General features: G+C 43.4%; 1 protein-coding gene across 1 annotated transcript in view; it reads right to left on the bottom strand.

The window, feature by feature from the left end:
• Positions 1-10332: 10332 nt before the first annotated feature.
• The window catches only part of LOC119426339 (copine-3), a 62414-nt gene continuing 51402 nt past the window's right edge, over positions 10333-21344 (bottom strand). The window contains exons 12-16 of the mRNA XM_037693904.1: positions 19853-19907; positions 19722-19773; positions 19426-19559; positions 18932-19168; positions 10333-10500 (exon numbers count right to left, since the gene is read on the bottom strand). Coding sequence (XP_037549832.1) covers positions 10396-10500; positions 18932-19168; positions 19426-19559; positions 19722-19773; positions 19853-19907 — 583 coding nt within the window. The 3' untranslated portion in view covers positions 10333-10395. The remainder of the gene's footprint in view (positions 10501-18931; positions 19169-19425; positions 19560-19721; positions 19774-19852; positions 19908-21344) is intronic.

The following is a 21344-nucleotide window of genomic DNA, read 5'->3' as shown; positions in this document are numbered from 1 at the left end:
TGAACACCGCAGCTTACGCAATGCTGCAGCTAATTCATCGATTTTTATTTATTTATTTATTTTTTGGACGGGATAACGAGCTTCCTGCCACCAAAAACATTTAACCTGGTCACACCCGGGCACTTACAGATCTGCCCAATACACGTCTCTCCTGGGGGGTGAGTCATCATGACTCAATGATACTACCTGTATAAATAAAGGTAAAAAAAATCTGACCAATGTAATTACTGAAAAGGTCACAGTCTAACCAATGAAACAAGGAGGGAAGGAGAGAACAGGGAGTGAAGGAAACCCCCTCCCCATGAGGGGGGACTCCCCTGCATATGTAGACCAATTAAAAAAAATAAAAATTCTCCCCTGCTTGCGCTCTTTCGTCCTGTGAACCCTTAAAAAGCCTCTTTTTTTTTCTGCATGCCTCCTAATTCAAAGGTTCAGCTGTTCTCTCAACAAATTGATCAACTTCTCCCGGCAGGAGTCAGGGTAAGGAGGACCCTCTTACCTCGACGGAAACAAATTGGATTCATGATGACAACTGGCTTTTTGCTGTTTGGCTGGTGAATTCTGGATTGTCTATAAATTTGTGTGGATGTGTCGAAGCTCGACAGTGCTCATACTGAATTATATGCAATTGAGAGCTGGAGCAGCTGTTATCAGGACTGTGAACTTCCTGGCAGCACATATGAAGATGGGAAATAATCTTGGAGAAGCTGTGAGCTCGACTTTTGGCGTAAAGGATCAATTCGGCTGTTTGGAGTTTCCATCAGAGGAATATATACCAGCGAGACTTTAAAAAGGCAGAAACAACAATTCACGAGTTCTGCCTGACCCAAATTGTGTCCTTGACAGTGGACTTATCTCAACTCCTCCTGGCACGTTTTGAAAATAACAAAGATGCTTTGACTGTCTCCTCACCACTCCCTTCCCCAAGGCCGTGGACATGTGACAGAACATCAACCAAGCTAGTGATGAATGACACCTCTTTTCTGGACTATGCTACAACTTTCCCTTAAAAATTCAATGTCTTCACCGGCCTATATGTTCATGTATAACGTCTATTTATGTTGCTTTGCTGTGGTAGTTTTTTTGATGCCTCAAATCGTGCCCTGTCTAGAACACGGTGTGAGAGATCTTTTTTTTTTTATACCGTCTCTCCTCATGTTTTCTTCCCTTTTCTCATCTAAGCAAAATATTACTTGGATTAAGAATAAGAGGGCCGCACTTTTTATAGTAGCAGCTTCGTGCAATCCGCCCATCTTTCGGACGACTGTACATACATGTTCTCGTTGCATCTCGGTGCAATGCCAATAAAGTTTATTCTGATTCTGATTACTCAGACGCTAGTAGATCCTGACAGCGGAGCAGGAGGAATATTAAGATAGCCATCATTGACTTCCTGGTAGGCTACTGGATTTATTTTTTAACCAGCTATGTTACCGGTACTGTTAAGAAAAAACATTTACTGTACTTATATTGTGTATGTTACTGGTACATATTTAATTTAAAAAAAATTCTGTGTAAATATCGCATGTTTCAATGTGGACACAAGCACAGCCTATACCTGTATATGTACATTATTATTATAATTTTTATTTAGTGGACACGGCTTATATTCGGGTGTGCTCAATAGTCTGGAAATTACGGTATTTCAACTCTTAATTAGTCTGGCCTTTCAGTCACATAAACTATTAATTAGCTTAGTTAATGCTAGAAATGTCCATGATAAATTTTTAATTTTATAATTTATGGCTTTACATTAAAGGTGTGTTCACATCTTTTATTTTATTGCTGATTTCATTTGTAAAGCACTTTGGTCAACATTGTTCTTTTTAAATGTGCTATATAAATAACACTGACTTCTTGAAAACAACAGCAACAACAAAACAATGAATGGGATTAATCTGTAAAAAAGTTATCCTTATAGTGCAATATTTCCTGTTGGTTTCTGTCCAGATCTAAGCAATGCTCTTTAAAAATTTTTTTATTGAAATTTGGCTTGATACTTCTTAGGTGATTCTAAGTTCAAAAAAAGGCATTTACACTTTAAATAAAAAAAAAAAAAACAGAAGCTGGGTGAAGAGAAAGTGAAACTAGAGAGAAGTTCAGTGGACCGTGTGCACATTAAGGATAAGGAACACTTTTCTGAGGACAGAAAAAAACAAACATTAAACAGAGGAGGAGGGCTCAAGTTCACCTTTCTAACACATGAAACGCAGCCAATCCAACGAAACCCTTTAATGATCCTTAGGAGGGGAGGGAGAGTAATATGCTCCTTGTATAGCTCTAAAGCAGACAGTTGTTTTGATTGTTCCCATTCTTTTATCTTCTTTACTTAACCTAGCTTTGCATAGAAGTATTTGCTAAACAAAGTACATTGGTACTTTCCATTTGAATCCACCTGGAACATTCGAACCAGGACTTGTGAGGAGTTGGAGCCAACACAAAACTGCTGAGGAGCCAAGCATCTTTGAGATTCTAACTACCAGTCAAGTGTTTCATCATTTTGTAGCGTAGCTCTTTTTGCTGTGATGGTACGAGCTCTCTGGTTTGTTGAGGCTGGATAATACCCAGCAGCACAAACTGCAGTGGTATATATTTTTTTACCATAATCTTGTTTTGACCAAAGCACATCACTGGCATTTGCTTAAGAACTTGCACAGTTCTGCTCACCGTTACTGGCACCCCATCATTGTTTTCAACAGGTACAATCCCTTCAGAAATAAAAGGAAATTGTCTAAATTTATAACATGATTTTTTTAATTGAAGGTCCAAAGTAATACAACAAAAATACATTGATTTTCAACTAATGTTATAATTTCAAGAAAGAAAGTGAGAAAACTGCGTGGCATCACAGCAATAATGGCACCTCTTGAATATTTGCAAGGTACTTCTCCATAAAGGCAGACTTCAGCTCATGCCAAACATTTTCAATGGGATTGAGATCAGGACTCATTGGTGGCATTTTAAAACGGTCCATTTCTTGTGACAGTCCATCTAAAATCTCACTGTAACTTTACTATTTCATGATTTCTCTGATACAGTCAAGACCTCAGTGCTAGATGCAACCCCACAGCAATATGGATCCTCCACCATGTTTAGCTGTGAGTAGTGTTCTTGTCGTTGAGAGCTTCATTGATCCGTTTGTAGACAAACTGTTGGAGTGGACTGCTGAAAAGCAATTCACTCCAACAGTTTGTCAAGTTTTGCTTCATCTGTCCACAGAACATGTTACGAGAAGGACTGTGGTGTCTCCAGCTATTCTTCGGCACAGACACGTCATTTATCTATTCTTTTTTTCTTGGTCTCGGATTATAGTTTAATGTGAAGCATTCGGGACTTGTAGAAACCATGACCCCAGAATGTTCCAGGTTGGCCTTCAGGCCTTTGGATATTTGACGTGATGGTTCTTCCACTAGTCTTCCACTAGGACTTCCGGTAAGCATTGGCTTTAAATTTCTTAAGTTTCAATGAAAAGAAGTCTGAAGTCATGTTGTTCCCTCCCAACGACACGATCACAAACAAACACGCAGAACAAACACCCCGAGGCTCTTTACGTGGTAGCCGGAGACTTTAACCACGTGAATCTAAAGGACTGTCTCCCAAGCTTTAATCAGCATGTGACGATTCCGACACGTGGAGACCGCACGCTGGACCGTGTTTACATGAACGTAAAAGATGCATACAAAGCCGAACCCCGCCCCCACCTAGGACTGTCAGACCACATCTCAATCTTCCTGGCTCCTGCTTACATGCCCCCGCTGAGACGCTCCAGACCGGTTCAAAAGAAAGTTAAATGTTGGATCCAGGACAGTGGCCCCATACTGAGAGATTGTTTTGAACGAACAGACTGGCAGGTTTTCAGAGAAGCTGCTGAAAATGGAGGTTCGCTTGATCTTGACCAATACACATCCTCAGTTCTGGGTTACATTAGTACATGTACTGACACAGTCTCCACTATCAGAAATGTTAAAAGCTACCCAAACAGAAAACCTTGGCTGAATGCAGAGGTGCGTACCCTGCTGGAAGCCAGGAACACTGCCTTCAGGTCTGGAAACTCAGAGGAGCTGAGTAGGACAAGAAAAGAGCTGGTTGCTGGTATTAAGAGGGCCAAGGCCACATATGCAAAGAGGATCGAGGGTCAATTAATCTCACAAGACCCTCGGAGCATGTGGAGGGGCATTAAGTGCATAACAGATTATAAAGGAAGGAGTGAACAATGCCCCAAAGACCCATCTCTGCCTGATGCCCTCAACAAGTTCTATGCACGCTTTGAAGACCCGAACAGACCACCCAGCACCAGACTCACCTCGCCACCGGATGAAGAGCATCTCAGCGTGACCTCAGCAGAAGTAAGGAGTACCTTCAGGAGGATTAATCCGCACAAAGCAACAGGCCCAGACAACATCCCCGGAAAAGTGTTGAAGGAATGTGCTGATCAGCTCTGTGAGGTGCTGGCAGACATCTTTAACACCTCACTTACCCTGGAGACAGTTCCCACCTGCCTGAAGACTGCCACCATCATCCCAGTCCCAAAAAGCTCTACAGTGACTGGTCTGAATGACTATCGGCCAGTGGCCCTCACCCCGATAGTTGCTAAATGCTTCGAAAAACTGGTCATGACTCACATCAAAACAACCATCAACATCAACGAGGACCCTCATCAGTACGCATACCGTGAGAACCGATCAACAGAGGATGCAATCTCCTCTGTGGTCCACACTGCACTCAACCACCTGGAGCAGAAAAACTCTTACGTCCGTATGCTCTTTGTGGACTTCACATCCGCCTTCAACACCATGATCCCCCAAACCCTGATGGACAAACTATTCACACTAGGACTAAGCCCCTCCATCTGCAACTGGGTACTAGACTTTTTAACAAACAGACCACAGTTAGTGAGGATCCACAACCTCTCCTCCTCCACCATAACCCTCAGCACTGGCTCTCCTCAGGGATGTGTGTTGAGCCCCCTCCTGTTTACTCTGCTCACATATGATTGTGCAGCTACCCATCCAGGCTGTCACATTGTAAAGTTTGCAGATGATACAGCGGTGGTGGGATGCATCACAAACAATGATGAGTCCAGCTACAGGCAGGAGGTGGAACACCTGGAGAGCTGGTGCAGAGAGAATAACCTTCACATCAATGTGAAGAAGACAAAGGAGATGATTGTGGACTTCAGAAGGAACAAAAATACCTACACCCCCCTGAACATAAGAGGATCTGCGGTGGAAGTGGTCTCCAGCTACAAGTACTTGGGTGTACACATGAATGACAACCTCAGCTGGAGCAACACCACCACCAGCCTGATCAAGAAAGCTCATCAGAGACTCTACTTCCTCAGACGGCTGAGGCGAGCTGGTCTGGGAAGCTCAGTCCTCACCTCCTTCTACAGGTGTGCAGTGGAGAGCATCCTGTGCTCGAGCATCAATGTGTGGCATGGAGGCTGCACAGCTGCAGAAAGAAAAGCTTTGCAGAGAGTGGTGAAGGCTGCACAGAAATCTGTTGGAGTCAGTCTCCCCACCATCACAGACATCTACACCTCCAGATGCAGGAAGAGGGCCACCTGCATCATGAAGGACCCCACCCACCCAGCACACACACTTTTTGCCCCACTCCCCTCAGGAAGGAGGTTAAGGAGCATTAAGTGTAGAACCACTAGACTGAGGAACAGCTTCTACCCTGAGGCTGTTAGACTCATGAATCTCTAACTAGAATAATCACTGTGAAAAACCATATCATGTTGCTGCTGATCTGTTTCATGTTGCTGCTGATCTGTTTCAATGTTGATGTGTTCATGCGTGCACATCTGCTCACAGACTCATGTTCATGTTTGTGGTGATGTTCAATGTTTTATGTTATGAGTGCTTAGTGTATATTTAGTTGATGTTTTTCTTAGTTCATATCTTAGATGTTATTACTGTTTTTCTTATACATTTTATTGTTGGATGTAACTGGGACCCTGTGTACATAATTTCGCTCCACCACATGTACCACATGAGGTGCGAATGACAATAAAGAAACTCTGACTCTGACAAACCACTGCATCGACCTCTCTGCTCTAACCCTGTCAGAAAAACAAAGAGTCACTAATCTGGGAGTGCTAATGGACCTTTCCCTGAAACTTAATCATGTAAACATGATTGTTAAATCATGTTTCTTCGAACTGAGGCGGCTGTCTAAACTGAAGCCCATATTGTCCAAAGATAACCTGGAGACAGTAATACATGCATCCATTACATCTAGGCTTTTTTTTTTACTGCAATTCATTCCTGTTTGGTATCAGTCAAACCTCCATTGCACGACTACAACTGGTCCAGAATGCAGCAGCCCGATTTCTAACCAGTACAGGCAAAAGAGAGCACATTACTCCAGTTTTGGCCTCACTGCACTGGCTACCAGTTCACCTTCAAATCCAGTTCAAAATACTCCTGTATGTCTACAAATCGCTGAACAGTTTCACCCCCCAAATCTATCTGATCTGCTACAGCCGAATGTCCCACCACGTTCCCTGAGGTCAGCGGACCAGTTGCTCCTCACAGTTCCAGGATCTCGTCTTAAGTGCAGAGATGACAGGGCCTTCTCTGTAGCAGGACCAAGACTTTGGAACGAGTTACCTCTGCTTGTCCAACAGGCCCCCTCCCTCTCGGTTTTCAAGTCCCGTTTAAAAACTCACTACTATTCAGTAGCTTTCAACACCAGATGATCTGTGTTTTGAACCTGTATGCTCCACACAGGTTAGTCGTCATATTTATTATCTGCATCGTTTTTATGTCTACAGTGCTTTGCGAAAGTATTCGGCCACCTTGAACTTTTCAACCTTTTGCCACATTTCAAGCTTCAAACATAAAGATATAAAATTAAATTTTTTTGTGAAGAATCAACAACAAGTGGGACACAATCATGAAGTGGAATGAAATTTATTTGATGTGCCAAACTTTTTTAACAAATAAAAAACTGAAAAGTGGGGCGTGCAATATTATTTGCCCCCTTGCGTTAATACTTTGTAGCGCCGCCTTTTGCTTCAGTTCCAGCTGCAAGTCTCTTGGGGTTTGTCTCTATCAGTTTTGCACATGGAGACACTGAAATTCTTGCCCATTCTTTCTTGCAAAACAGCTCGAGCTCAGTGAGGTTGGATGGAGTGCGTTTGTGAACAGCAGTCTTCAGCTCTTTCCACAGATTCTCGATTGGATTCAGGTCTGGACTTTGACTTGGCCATTCCAACACCTGGATACTTTTATTTGTGAACCATTCCATTGTAGATTTGTCTTTATGTTTTGGATCATTGTCTTGTTGGAAGATACACCTCCGTCCCAGTCTCAGGTCTCTTGCAGACTCAAACAGGTTTTCTTCCAGAATGGTCCTGTATTTGGCCCCATCCATCTTCCCATCAATTCTGACCATCTTCCCTGTCCCTGCTGATGAAAAGCAGGCCCAAACCATGATGCTGCCACCACCATGCTTGACAGTGGGGATGGTGTGTTCAGGGTGATGAGCTGTGTAGCTTTTACGCCAAACATATCATTTTGCATTGTGGCCAAACAGTTGGATTTTGGTTTCATGTGACCAGAGCACCTTCTTCCACATGTTTGGTGTCTCCCAGGTGCTTGTGACAAACTTTAAACAACACTTTTTATGGATATCTTTGAGAAATGGCTTTCTTCTTGCCACTCTTCCATAAAGGCCAGATTTGTGCAGTGTACGACTGATTGTTGTCCTATGGACAGACTCTCCCACTTCAGTTGTAGATCTCTGCAGTTCATCCAGAGTGATCATGGGCCTCTTGGCTGCATCTCTGATCCGTCTTCTCCTTGTTCCAGATGAAAGTTTAGAGGGACGGCCGGGTCTTGGTAGATTTGCAGTGGCCTGATACTCCTTCCATTTCAATATGATTGCTTGCACAGTGCTCCTTGGGATGTTTAAAGCTTGGGAAATCTTTTAGGATCCAAATTCGACTTTAAACTTCTCCACAACAGTATCTCGGACCTGCCTGGTGTGTTCCTTGGTCTTCATGATGCTCTCTGCGCTTTGAACAGAACCCTGAGAATATCACAGAGCAGGTGCATTTATACGGAGACTTGATTACACACAGGTGGATTCTATTTATCATCATCAGTCATTTGGGACAACATTGGATCATTCATAGATCCTCACTGAACTTCTGGAGTGAGTTTGCTGCACTGAAAGTAAAGGGGCCGAATAATATTGCACGCCTCACTTTTCAGTTTTTTATTTGTTAAAAAAGTTTGACACATCCAATAAATTTAATTCTACTTCATGATTGTGTCCCACTTGTTGTTGATTCTTCACAAAATATTAAAATTTTATATCTTTATGTTTGAAGCCTGAAATGTGGCAAAAGGTTGAAAAGTTCAAGGGGGCCGAATACTTTTGCAAGGCACTGTATATTCTGATTGACCTCATTTTGTATTTTGCTTTGTGTATTACCTGTTTTTCTGTCTGTACAGCACTTTGGTTGGCCTTGTAGCTGTTTTAAGTGCTCTATAAATAAAATTGTATGGTATGGTATGGTAGTCTTCTGAATCTTTCATTAATTTTCCTCTTCCCTCCACATCCAGGGAGGTTCTTCACAGTTCCATGCTTGGCAAACTGCTGACACAGGGACACCAAGGTCCTTAGAGATTCTTTATAACCTTTTGATGTCTTGGGCTTTCTAATAGTAGACCTTCTGATGTTAGACAGCTCCTTTGTCTTCACCATTGTAACAAAGAAACAAGAAATGGGGGTCGACATGAGCAGCTTCTGTTTGTCTGAGACAACCTGTTTTCATCTCGGACAACCAGCTCTCATCTTGAGGTTGTCCGGTGGACAACCAAGTGAAAGAGACATGGAATAAATTTCTCCGTCACCACAACAAATTTCAGTCGTTTTGAATGTCTATAAAGATGAAAGAGGAGAAAAACTTTTTTTTTGTGGTCTTTTTAAGTCATCCAATCTAATGATGATACAGGGATTAAACTGATGCTGCTTTCAACCAATCAAGAGAACCAGAACCACAGTTTGACCCAGTCAGAGCAGAGCAGGGTGGGTGTGGTCTGATACGTGATCCATCTGTTCCCAACTCTGAGATAGACTGCAGGTGAGAGCACCAATCAGTGTTTCCTGGACTATTTTCCAAGGAGGACACACCTCACTACCCTAACCGATGGTGATGACCTGTGATAAAGTATTGAACGTCTACATGTTGAACGTATGTGCTCACACATGACCATTTCACTGCAGCCAGGGGAAAACCTGCCGATACACCTGTACCCCACCCCAACCTCCTCAGGACATTTGTATCTAATATCTAACTTTGGATTAAAGGTTAATGTGTTCCGAGTGTCCTCATTGTACAGACATGTGAAACCTGTGCACGTGACCGAACTCCAGGTCCACCACAGCGCGACAGGCTGCGTCTGCTGCATCTGCTGCTTTAGTTCTTATAATTAAGCAATGATAACAGTAAAAGATGAATATTTCAAGGTCAAGTACACTGTGTACTTTTACTAAGGTCGTATACACAGTGTACTACTAAGGTTGTGTACAGTTTTTTTTTTTCTGCTTCCATCTGTCCTTAATACACTGCGAGTGCCTCCCTTACATAATCTGACGAGGATGAGGAGAACGAGGAAGTTCCACACCAGCAGCTCCTGAAAGAGCTTGGACATTCCAGAGCACAAGATGGCCGACTGAGAACTTGAGAACTTTTGTATATAGCAAACTTTGTATAAAGTGCAATATACATTTATTTAATTACATTTTTCTTTAAATTTGTTTTGCCTTCTTTACAAACCTTGCAAACAACCAAAACACTTGGCGGACAGTCAGATTCTGTCCAGGTTGTCTGCTGGACGATGTCCTCATGTCTGCCCCAGAGAAATAACGTGACTTTTTAAAAACCCTAAAATCTGCCAATCATTGGTCAGTTCATATCACATGAGCTTTGACAATTCATCACAAGTTGATCTCAAAGTCTTGTCTAGTGTGGATGTTGTGTGCCTGACTAAAACAAATTGCCCCTTGGGGATAATAAAGATTCTTGAACCTGAATTTCATGTATAATTGAACACAGCTGTGACGAGTTATGAGACAAGTTCTCTGTTGAAACAAGCTGGTTCACTTCAGTTTTGTAAAATTTACTATGTTATGTACCTAAACTTCATGGGAGCCAACATTGGTGAAAAAGACTACAAATAATACATATACGAGCTTTAAGTGTGAACACAGCCTAAAGTTTATGAATAATGTACACAAATGCTAACACCTCTACCATGCTGAATGCCACTAGGTTTCATCAAAAAGACCGGAGCAGCTTGCACAGTTTCAGGGTCAAAGCAGGTTGATGTCTGACGGAGGAAGGTTGTTTTTCAGAAAACATCACCTGAAGGAGGCAGGTCAGACGGGACTGTGAGGTGGCTTCAGACTCGTCATGTTGAAGAAACCTGCCACCTGACCTGGGACTTCAGCTAGGACGCTCTGAGCCAGAGTCTCCTGAGGACACTGTCAAAACAAGCAGACATTAATTATAATCTGTTCAAATATATGAGAGTTATTGTAAGGAAGCAGAGAAGGCAGAGGGTTGTGACATCAATGTAAAAAACTGAATCTGTCCACAAAAATGCGTAAGCACAACAGTAGCTTCAGTGTTTTTACATTTTGTACATTTATGTTGCAGCCTGACGATTGTATCAGACAATCGTATTGTATCAGTATAGTATTGTACAATATTGTATTGTATCGATTGTACAATCGATACAATACAACTGTATTGTTTGAGTTTGAGTTTAATTTGATTGAAAACAGTATAATAAAAGAACAAACAAAGCTACATGAAAATAAAATAAATTTAAAACAAAAGCAAGCAAAGAAAAAAAAACAAAAAACAACAGTGGTAAAGTATATTTACATGTTCAAAGGAGTGGGTAGAAGTATAAACTTATTGTAAAACGTAAGGATTTTCCATTACCTTATGTAATGGAAAATAATTTTCCATTACGTATGGAAAATTATATCATTTTCCATATGTAATTTGTATTTAGTACCTTATAATGACAAAGTAAAATCAAAATAAAAACAGGATAATTACATTTATAGAAGGATTCAGATTTTTTGCTACAACGCTTCAAATTTTGCTCGAATTTCAGTTTCTAAAAAAAAAATCATCTGGTGCCAGTCCTCAGCGGTCGTCACAACCGTTTAAAAAAACATTAAAAAAAATAAAAGCAGTGCGCCAGAGACACTCATCTCTGAGGGATTTGAAGAGTGAGTGTTTGTTGTTTTGGAGTAGAGTGTTTTTCTGGACTGGAATACAAGAGACAGCAACTAAACCTACATGTTTTTAGTGCAATAAAACAGTTACGTATTGTAACCCCAGATTCTATGAGCTTAAGCGTTACCCTTTAAAAGCTGTCGCTATTGGCTTTAAAGGGCAGAGCAGGATATGGTCCATGCCTCACTGGCTCTGTCCGAGAACCATCAAAAACACCCTGATATCCGCCTAAAACCTCATTCTTTATTCAAGCGTAATTATGCACCATTGATCCATGTACCTGGTGCGTACTGCATTACAGGCGTACAGCCTCTGTGCCTGATCTTAGCTGAAGGAATGTTTATTCATATCAGACAATTAGAGAAATAAGAAGGGAAAACTTCCAATGAAGAAGAAAGGAGTTTTCCTGCTTGAACAAGTAATCGTAGAAAAATTCCCACTACAAATGAACGAGCAGGGCTGTGTTTTATTTTTTAAAATAGTTGTGTGACTGTGAAAAATCACTCTGACATAACTCTGAGAACTGAATGCGTCAGCGAAGAGCTGGAGACATCACGTAGATAAAAATGGAAGAAAGGGGTCGGTGATGACCATGAAGCCGCAGATGTCCTGCACAGACACCCCTCTGTGTAAATCTGTGGAGGTAGAAATCCCACTGGTGGAATGAGCCCCGAGTCCTTCAGGCAGTTGAAGACCAGAAGAATTATAGTCTTGTGATATAGTTTCACATAACTTAGGTCCTTAGGTAGCTTCATGCACATCTCTGTGATGCCTTACGCAGGTGTACAATAAACTAAATTCTCATTAGGCTGGTGCAGGGGTGGACATAACTTAAGGGAGGAATCATTCTGCCAACATAAATGCTCAGGAATGCCTCCTACACCCCACCACAGTTTCCATCAAAATAGTTGGTCTCAATTAAATCATGTTACAAATGATAAATGTTTTGTTAAAAAATAAAAATTAAATTAAATAAAACAGCCACCACTCATCACTTCCCCAACACCATCCCCACTGTGAAGCATGGTGGTAGCAGCATTATGATGTGTGTGTGTGGGGAGGAGGTATTATTCAGCAGCATGGTCTGAAAAACTGGCCAGGGTTCAAGAGATGCAACCCTGATCTGTTCAAGAAAGCTCAAGACAGACTGGACAGAAGGTTCACCTTCCAAAATGGCAACAACCAAAAGGACACAGTGAAGAAAACACAAGGGTTATGGTGCTTTGCCACTGTCTCAACTCCCCATGACATGGCACTAATTAGAGATGCACCGATTCAATACAAATGCCCGTATCGGTACAGATAAAAAATAAAATAAAAAAAAAAACTTCTGGATCGGGTATTGGTGACAATGTGACCGATCCATGATCCGGGCCGCTACCCGCTGGACGACGCCATCACCTTTTCTAACGTTTTTTATTTGCAGTGAATCGGATGATTCTCTCGAAAAAGGCGATGTGAGCAGCAGCTCCGTTGAGTGTTTTTTCCGTGGAGGGTCGCTACGCGCAGGACAACACCACCGCCTTTCTTTGACGCTTAGTCACGCAGTGAATCGGATGACTCCTCCGAGAAAGGCGATGCTGGAAACAACCTTGCTGCCCCTTCCCTCCTGGAGGCGTGACGGAAGAAGCGCGGTCGAACGGATGCTCAGCCACCTCGGGTCTTCCCAAGTGGGCGACCACACCGCTCCCAGCCGTCGGCGCCCTCCTCTCGGAGCTGCCCGGCATAATCCAGGAGGCTGCTAACACAAGGGACTTTCCATCTCTCGCCTCCCTCCACCCTGATAGGATGATCTGGCGGGAAGGTTTGGCTCCGCCCCCGGCTCGTCGCCCTGATACCACCTGGCCTCGCTGTCCAGCTGTGACGTCACAATGGAACAAGGCTGCAGATGGACCCGGCAAGCTGAAGACATCTGTCTCCACCTTCGCCTCCATCTCCAGAGTGGAGGGTTTTTTACCGATCGGCATTTTTTTCCCTAGGTTCTCCCCCCTGGAGCCAAGCCTGGTGGAGACGCTTGGGGCAAAAGCATCCAGGATGGACCGGCAACCTATCTCTCCAGGAAAGCATGACCAGAGGGTGACAAAGCTCTCCAACCGAGCTCACCAGTGCACATCCCAGGCGGTCACGTCAAACAACAACATCGCTCTGCTGGCCTACTGCATCTCAAAGAGGCTGGAGGAAGCAGACCTGCTGGAGGAGACAAAGAGCTCTCTCTGTAAAGCTGCTGACGTCATCTTAAACATGTGCGCCACCTCTGTGGTCTCCCTGTCCCGCATCGCCGCCCGGATGACCATGATTCAGAGGACCACCTAGCCATCCTTGTCCGAGAAAGACCTGCTGGAGGGCCCCATCACCTCAGAGGCGATGTTTGGGGCCAACTTCAGGACCATCCTTGAGAAATCGAAGAGGTCCGAGGAGGTCTCAGAGACTGTACACCATCTGGTGACGTCACAGTCCTCCTCCCGCCCCTCCGGCCGCGGGAGGGACCGCCTTGGCCAGCAACAGCAGCAGAGGTGCTCCACAGCTGCGGCAGCGACTTCACGCTCCACTCCTCTGCCGGCCCCCTCCACCAGGTAACAGATCTTTGAGGGGAATGTATGTTTTTTTGATGATGTATGTTTTGATATAAAACAGAAACACCTCTGAAAGTAAAGTTTCATCTGAGACTGTCAGATCAGCTGATCTCACAGCTGCCTCTCTTCACACATTCCCCACACAGAACGAGCCAGTAACCTCTAAACAGCGTTTTAAATGGCACTGCAGTTCAGCAAATATCACAAAACACTCGTCTGCCATGTCAGCTAAAATTATGCTTTTTCAGCAGACTGAGTCCGGTAAAATCCCTCGTTTTCAGCCAGAGCCCGTTTTTAATTTCTGCTGTTTTCTGCCCACTCACAGCGCAGCGGGAGTAAACGTGTTTCTCCACAACAGCTGCAGCCTCCACCGAAACGGCGTCTCACTCAGAAAGCGCTCACGCCTCCTCTCAGTGCACGCCAGCTCACCTCAGCTTTAATGTGAGACCGCAGCCTGGGCTCAGCACAGAGGCACACATACAGCCCTTTTTTCTGTCGGAGCCCCCCTTGGGTTCCCCCTGGAGAATCTCCGGAGCAAGTGATGGCAGTAAGGCTTTTTAGTCTGGTTGACGTTCATGAGAAACATGACAACACAAATGCGTGCCCGCTCTCCAAGGGTTACTCAAAGTGGCAGTGAGTGTGTTCCCTGGACAGATGGACGGACCGTCTGATCAGCAGGGGTTACAAGCCGCATTTCGCAGCTCAACCCCCACCGTTCAGAGGGATTATAGAGACGGTTCCGTCTTCTCCAGAATAGAGCTCGTCTCTCCAGTCATAAGTTCAGGAATTTCTGACGAAAAACATGATTTCCAGAGTTCCAAACCCTGCAGCATAGTGACAGTTCTGTCTGTCATGCGACGCCTGAGACGATGTCAGCGGCCCACATCGTGGTTCTGCTGGGCCTACTTCACATGAGATGCCTTCAGAGATGGTTTGCCCGCCTGCACATATATCCTGTGCACCAGAAGAGATGGATTATCTTTGTGCCCCCCTCCGTGTGAACCGATTTGAATCACTGGGGAAACCCCCTCATTCTGTCAGAGGGAGTTCCCAGCAGCAGGCCTACGTCACACGTCTCAGTTTTCCCAGACACGTTCCTGTCAAGCTGGAAGGAATGTGTCGGTGAAGCTCTAGGTGTGTTTAAGTGGGCTGTTGTGGTGCAGAGTTTTCAATAAATTTGTAATTTAGTACATTCATGTCTGCGTTTAAAAAGCAAATGTTTTAAGTTAATTCAGCACTGGGTTTGTAAGCTCAATCATCCAGGTAAACAACAAAAATGGCTAAATTGTAATCTGGACCTGTTTCTGAAACGGGTCCAGATTACATGATTTAGCAATTTGGTTAATTCAGTACTGTTTTTTTGTATCAGATCGATATTACATAGGTACCGTCCGACACTAAAACGCAGGTATCTGTGTCGGATCGGAAGTGAAATAAAAAAGAAGATCAGTGCATCCCTAGCACTAATTAAGGGTCTCTTCGCTGCCGGTATGCACTCCACTCAGCCTGATTTATGGGACTACCTTGAGGTTCCAAGAGGGCTGCTCTGAGGGGCTGATTATTCAATTCAATTCAATTCAAAAATACTTTATTTATCCCAAAGGGAAATTATTTGTTGTTGTAACTCATTATCCTCATTTCATTAAGAGAAGTTATTGATGCTGATGGCTGTAGGCAGGAAAGATCTCTTGTAAAGGTCCATCCCACAGTGGATCCTAAGAAAGATGACGTCCGATCCGTCCACCCAGACTCGGCTGGCCTCTTGGTTCCCCTGGGCTGTAAGACCGCCCGAATGCCAGGCAGAACTCCTCCCAGAGCGATAGTCACTCCTCCCAGTAGTCTGCCGAGCTCCTCATCATGTAGGTGCCGAGGGACGATCCTGTCCTTCTGCTGTCATGAGCCATGTTTCCTGCCAGTTCCAGGATCTCAGTGGGCAGGCACTCGAGCACAGCTGGCAGCTAGATGAGAATGCATCCACAGAACATTCTTTTCAACTCATTTGAGATTTGGGGCTGTAGCTGAGATATTATTTGAGCTTTTGAGAGGTTAATCAGCTGCTGTTGGTTGTAGAAAACTGCCTTGTTGCCATGGTTATGCATCATAACAAATGTCCAAAACTAAAAAAGTTTCAGTAAAAATCCTTCAAGCTGCTCAGCATTTGACACCAGAGGAAACAATCATCCCAAAAAAGGTGATTTACATCCAGAAAAAGAGGAATTAAAGTTTCCAAAAGCAAAATCTCAGAATGAAAGTAACAGAGCTGCTCCAACATGCAGCCACCTTGAGCAGCACAATTCTAGAACATTATGACATAAGCAGACAGCATTGATTGGCCAGCAGAGATACATAACTGGATGACAAAACTGCAAACTACATATGTACCTCCACTTCCACATCGTGATGACGGATGGTGCCACAAGAAATGAGTGTGTTTACAGAGCCATATCGGAGATGAAGGCTTATAAGCAGTGCTGAGATAAACTAACAAAATTCAAGTCTGATTATAGAACGATTGAGAATCACAATGGACAGAGTGGCTTGAACACAATGACCAGTTACAATCCTGCTCACTTTGCATTGACGATCCCACCCAAAGGAGAGCCGAGTGGAGCCACATTTACCTATAGCGAAGTGGCATTAGAGACAACTCTGAATGTCCTGAAGTGAACCAACCACAGCCCTGACTTGAACTGGAAAGATCTAAAAGTGGCTTTACCGATTGCCTCCAATCTGGGTTTGAGAGGAACGTCAAAAAAAGGGTAGAAAATCCTCCAATTCAGATAAAATGTGTTGTGCTAAGCCCTAACCTGAAGGCTTTCATTACTGCCAATTCAACTAAACACCAAGTGAAGTATATTAATTAGAGCCCAACCGATATATCGGTAGGAATCAATAGTTTAGACCAATATTGACGTTTGGGGACCTATCACTATTGGTGATAATTGTCCCATTATTCACCAATATAAACACTTCTGATTTTCACCCCTAAAATGCTGGAACTAACCGTAATTGGATAATGTATCCAGCAGAGGGAGCATGAAGACTATTTTAAAGTGAATGCTGTTTAAGTTTCACTTTTACATTCGGCACTGACGAAGCAAGGAGCAATACTGTGTGGCGTTTTTTGCAGAACAGAGCATGATAAGTTTATTTTAACTGATCTGTAAACAAATCAACAATAATAAATTCTCGTCAATCCTCCAACCCATTTGTTACGGTGTTACGGCTACGTGCCTCTCAAGTTAGCAAGCTAAAGTTAGTGTTTAGTTGCACCGCCTTCACAACATTAGCTCCGTTGTCAGTAGTTATAGCAACTAGTCCTGTCGGATTGAGCTTCCAGTTTGTGAGGACATCCAGTGTTAATGTTATCTGTGTTGTCCTCAATGAAATACATTGCTTGTCTGAAATCTTTACTTCTTTGCAAAGAAAATAAATTCTGTTGCTGTCAGTAATAATTAAACCTTCACCAAATGTGACTGACTGTTGACACAATGAACAGAAAGGATGTTTGTTTAATTTACATTTTTGTAACACACAATAACTTTATGGTGAATAGTAGAGGATAGAAAATGTGAACACACATTAGGAAGACTGTGTTTATGACCAGTGCACCACTTGTAAACCTGGTGTGGGACTTTGTATAGCTGGATCTTATTAGCTTAGCTTCATAGTTGCCAACAGCCATGCTAAATAAATAAGCACCACTCTGCTCACTGTTTACTGAGATTCTTGAGGGTGGACAAAGCTCAAATATTTTCAGCCATTACATAGGTTATCGGTGTGCCCCAATCAATATCAGCGATATCTAAAATTTCCATTTCCATATGTCGGGCGGCTGTGGCTAAGTGGTTAGAGCAGTCGTCCTCCAATGCAAGAGTTGGGGGTTCAAATGCACCAGCAGTAACATGCCAAAGTGTCCCTGGGAAAGACACTGAACCCTTGTTGCCTCTGATGTGTCCCCCATCGGTGTATGAATGTGATAAAGCTCTGATTAGTTTCTTTAGAATGATTTGTTCAATTAGCTTTGTAGAGATCTAGTAGAGTGCTGTATGAATGGATAAATGAGGGCACAGATTGTAGTGTAAAGGGCGTTAAGTATCTCGATAAGATAGAATGGAGCTATATAAGTACAGTCCATTTACCATATCGGCTAGGCTCTAATTTTAATACCAATATATTTAATATGAGGGGCAGCACGGTGGCGCAACTGGTAGAGCTGCTGCCTCTCAGCGAGTAGGTCCTTGGTTCAAACCCCGGTCCAGGGGCCTCCTGGGTGGAGTTTGCATGTTTTCTCCGTGCATGCGTGGGATTTCTCCGGGTGCTCCGGTTTCCTCCCACAGAGCAAAAACATGCAGGTTAGGCTGATTGGTAACTCTAAATTGTCCCTAGGTGTGAGTGAAAGTGTGAATGGTTGTTTGTCTCGTTTGTCTCTATGTGGCCCTGTGATGGACTTGCGACCCGTCCAGGTTGTACCCCGCCCCTCGCACAGTGATAGCTGGACATGGGCACGAGCGACACCCGTGACCCAAAATGGAATAAGCGGGTAAAGATAATGGATGGATGGATGGATATTCAATATGTTCACTTTGTTATTTTTAATATGTTTACAGAACCCGTCCAGAGGACCAGACTTAACTTTTTTAGATTTTTCTACCTAGATAATTAAGCATACATCAGAATATGTTTACAGAATGTTTTTAAAAATGTGTTTTTACTTTGTCATTATGTGGTTCTTGTTTTTCTTTCAGCTTCAGTCCTCACATACTGTGAGGCACAAAGGCAAAACATAAAATCTCTGAAAAATTATGCATATGGAAGCTCATGCAGCTGGGATTAATGTAGCAAAGAAGGCAGGAAACAGGATAACAAGTCAGTCGGGGTACTTGTACATGTCTAGGAGGGGCAAGGGTCGTTGGGGGGCTTCAGGTCAAATAAATTGAAGAAGGAGGCCACTTGATCAGGCAACTCTGCCAGTACACACTGTGCAAGGGCTGCTGTGTTTGCCTGAAATAAGATGTGCAGCATTTAAACATCGTTCTTAGCATAACATCTCGACAAAGGATGAATGTCATCACGTGCAGTGGCTCACATTTTGAAACTGCCTGAATGGCACAAACTGGACGATGTCCCTCATGGCGGCCTCGCCTGTAGCGGAGCGCAGGATCCCATTGTCTCCATCCAGGAACTCCATGGCGCTGAAGTCTGCCCCTCCCACCCCGACGATGATGATGGACATGGGCAGCCGGGAGGCATTAACGATGGCGCTGCGCGTCTGATCCATGTCTGTGATCACTCCGTCAGTGATGATGAGCAGGACAAAGTATTGCTTCAGGGCAGCAAAAGATGCAGAGATGTATTAACTGTCTGAAAACAGCTAGGAAAGCTAATAAGTTTTGGATTATCATTGCAGACGGAACTGTTGTGATGTGTAGAAAGGATATTTTGATCAAGGAATTGGTCCATTTATCTTTACTTATTGACTTCTTCTCCTTCATACATGTACATCGACAAAGGATTTAACTGGAGCAGAGCTACAATAAATTTATCAGAAAACAAATTCATTTCAGACTTTCAGCAACTTACAGAGGCCGTCTGTTGCTGTAAGGCCTGTCTGCCAAAATGGGACACATGGTTGATGATCGGGGAGAAGTTTGTGGGGCCGTAGAGCTTCACCTGTGCCAGGCACTGCTGGTAGGCGAGGGCCACGCCTTCTATACCTACAAAACATGTCAAAAGAGAGTTAAAGTCACATGATTCTCATACACAGGCCGGATATCTTGTACTATCTACCTAGGTCTAAAAATGCATAGCAAGCCACAATATGACACATTTAGCCCAACCACCAGATTATTTTAGGCTGTTTTTTTGTCTGATTTCACCTTGACAAAATGGATTTGATGTGTTGAAGTTGATGGGAAACTCGTGGCTGACCTGCAGATACAAACATCCGTTTATCAAGAGTGCCAACCAAACTCGTTCAAATATCAAATACAGCAAAACTGAAAGTCACCTGCCACGTCGGAGGGATCTGAGCACCGAAACCAAAGGCAGGGAACATCTTGTCACTGTGGAAAGGAAGTAATTAGGAACATTTGTCAATAGGATTTTCAGCCAAATAAAATGTGATACTGCTGGCTTGAAGCGATGACTGTAGAAGTCTTTACATCAGAGGTGCACAACCAGTCGATCGCAATCTACTGGTAGAACGCAGACTGGTTTCAAGTCAAGCGCGAGATTTGTAGAACGCAACTTAGTTTTTTTTTTTTTAATCCTTATTATTTAACATTCAAGCCTAGACTATAAAGTGCCCAGACCCTTTTTAAATTCCCGCGAGACATAGCCACGTCTTGTTCATGGTATTCACATGATGTTTGGGCGCCTTGACTCGAGACATTATCTCATAAGACTTCATCTTCACGCGCTCAAAACAAAGTTGAGTAGGATCACTAGTTAGTTGCACCAAAAGATGGCTGACAAACGAGCTAACAAGCAAGCAAAAAAATATATATTTTCATCCGAAGTGGGAGGAGGACTAATTTTCTGTTTTCTCAAATATGAAGTCTGTCTTATTTGAAATGGAAGCGCTGCCTTGTTCAAAAAGGGTAACTTGGAATGGCATTTGAAGACCACACACAAACACTACGAGACAGATTTTCATCCTAAAACCGCTTTACTAGCCCATAAAGTTCAGGAGCTGAAAAAATAAGCTAGCAGTGCAGCAGTCAATTTACACCAAAGGTAAGGCCTCATACTGGGTCAGCTGCATTTCGGCAAAACACAAAAGGTCTCTCAGCAATGGCGAGGCTATGAAAGAAGGATTCAGTGAGGCTGTGGATGCACTTTTCCATGATTTTAAAAATAAAAGTGAGATTGTGGCTGCTATTAAAGATGTGCAACTGTCCGGGGATACTGTGAAACGGCGATGTGAGGGGATGGATGTGGAGGAGCAGCTTAAGGTTGTTTTCACGCCTGATAGTCCGGTAGACTCGGTTCAGTCGGGCACCAATATTTGTAACATTTGTTTACATTTCAGCTGGTGCGGTTTGCATTCACACTGCACTGAGTCAATCGAGCCAACCTGTTTCCCCCCCACCGCCTGTGGTGGCACTGCACCAAGAACTACTAAAGGAAATCTAAAAAAGTTAAATCTGGTCCTCTGGACATTCAAAAAACAAAAACAAAAAAACAAAGCAAATCAACAAAAAAATGTAGAAACGTTTCGTCTCTCATCCGAGAGACTTCCTCAGTCTGAGGAGCTGTTTTCAGCTCAGTCTCTTAAATAGCACAATAGCAATGGGTGTGCTATGGGGTCTCCAGTTTCTCCTATTGTTGCCAACCTGTACATGGAGGAGGTAGAAAAGAGAGCCTTGACGTCCTTTTCAGGGACACCACCAAGTAATTGGTTCAGGTATGTTGACGACACCTGGGTTAAAATCAAATCTCAGGAAGTCCAACATTTTACTGACCACATCAACTCTGTGGATAAATACATCAAGTTCACA

This window comes from Nematolebias whitei, chromosome 20 (assembly GCF_014905685.2).
Source record: "Nematolebias whitei isolate Nwh7 chromosome 20, NemWhi1, whole genome shotgun sequence".
NCBI classification, from domain to species: Eukaryota; Metazoa; Chordata; class Actinopteri; order Cyprinodontiformes; family Rivulidae; genus Nematolebias; species Nematolebias whitei.
Note: the sequence above shows the minus strand (reverse complement) of the source record. Positions and strands in the feature narration are given on the sequence as shown.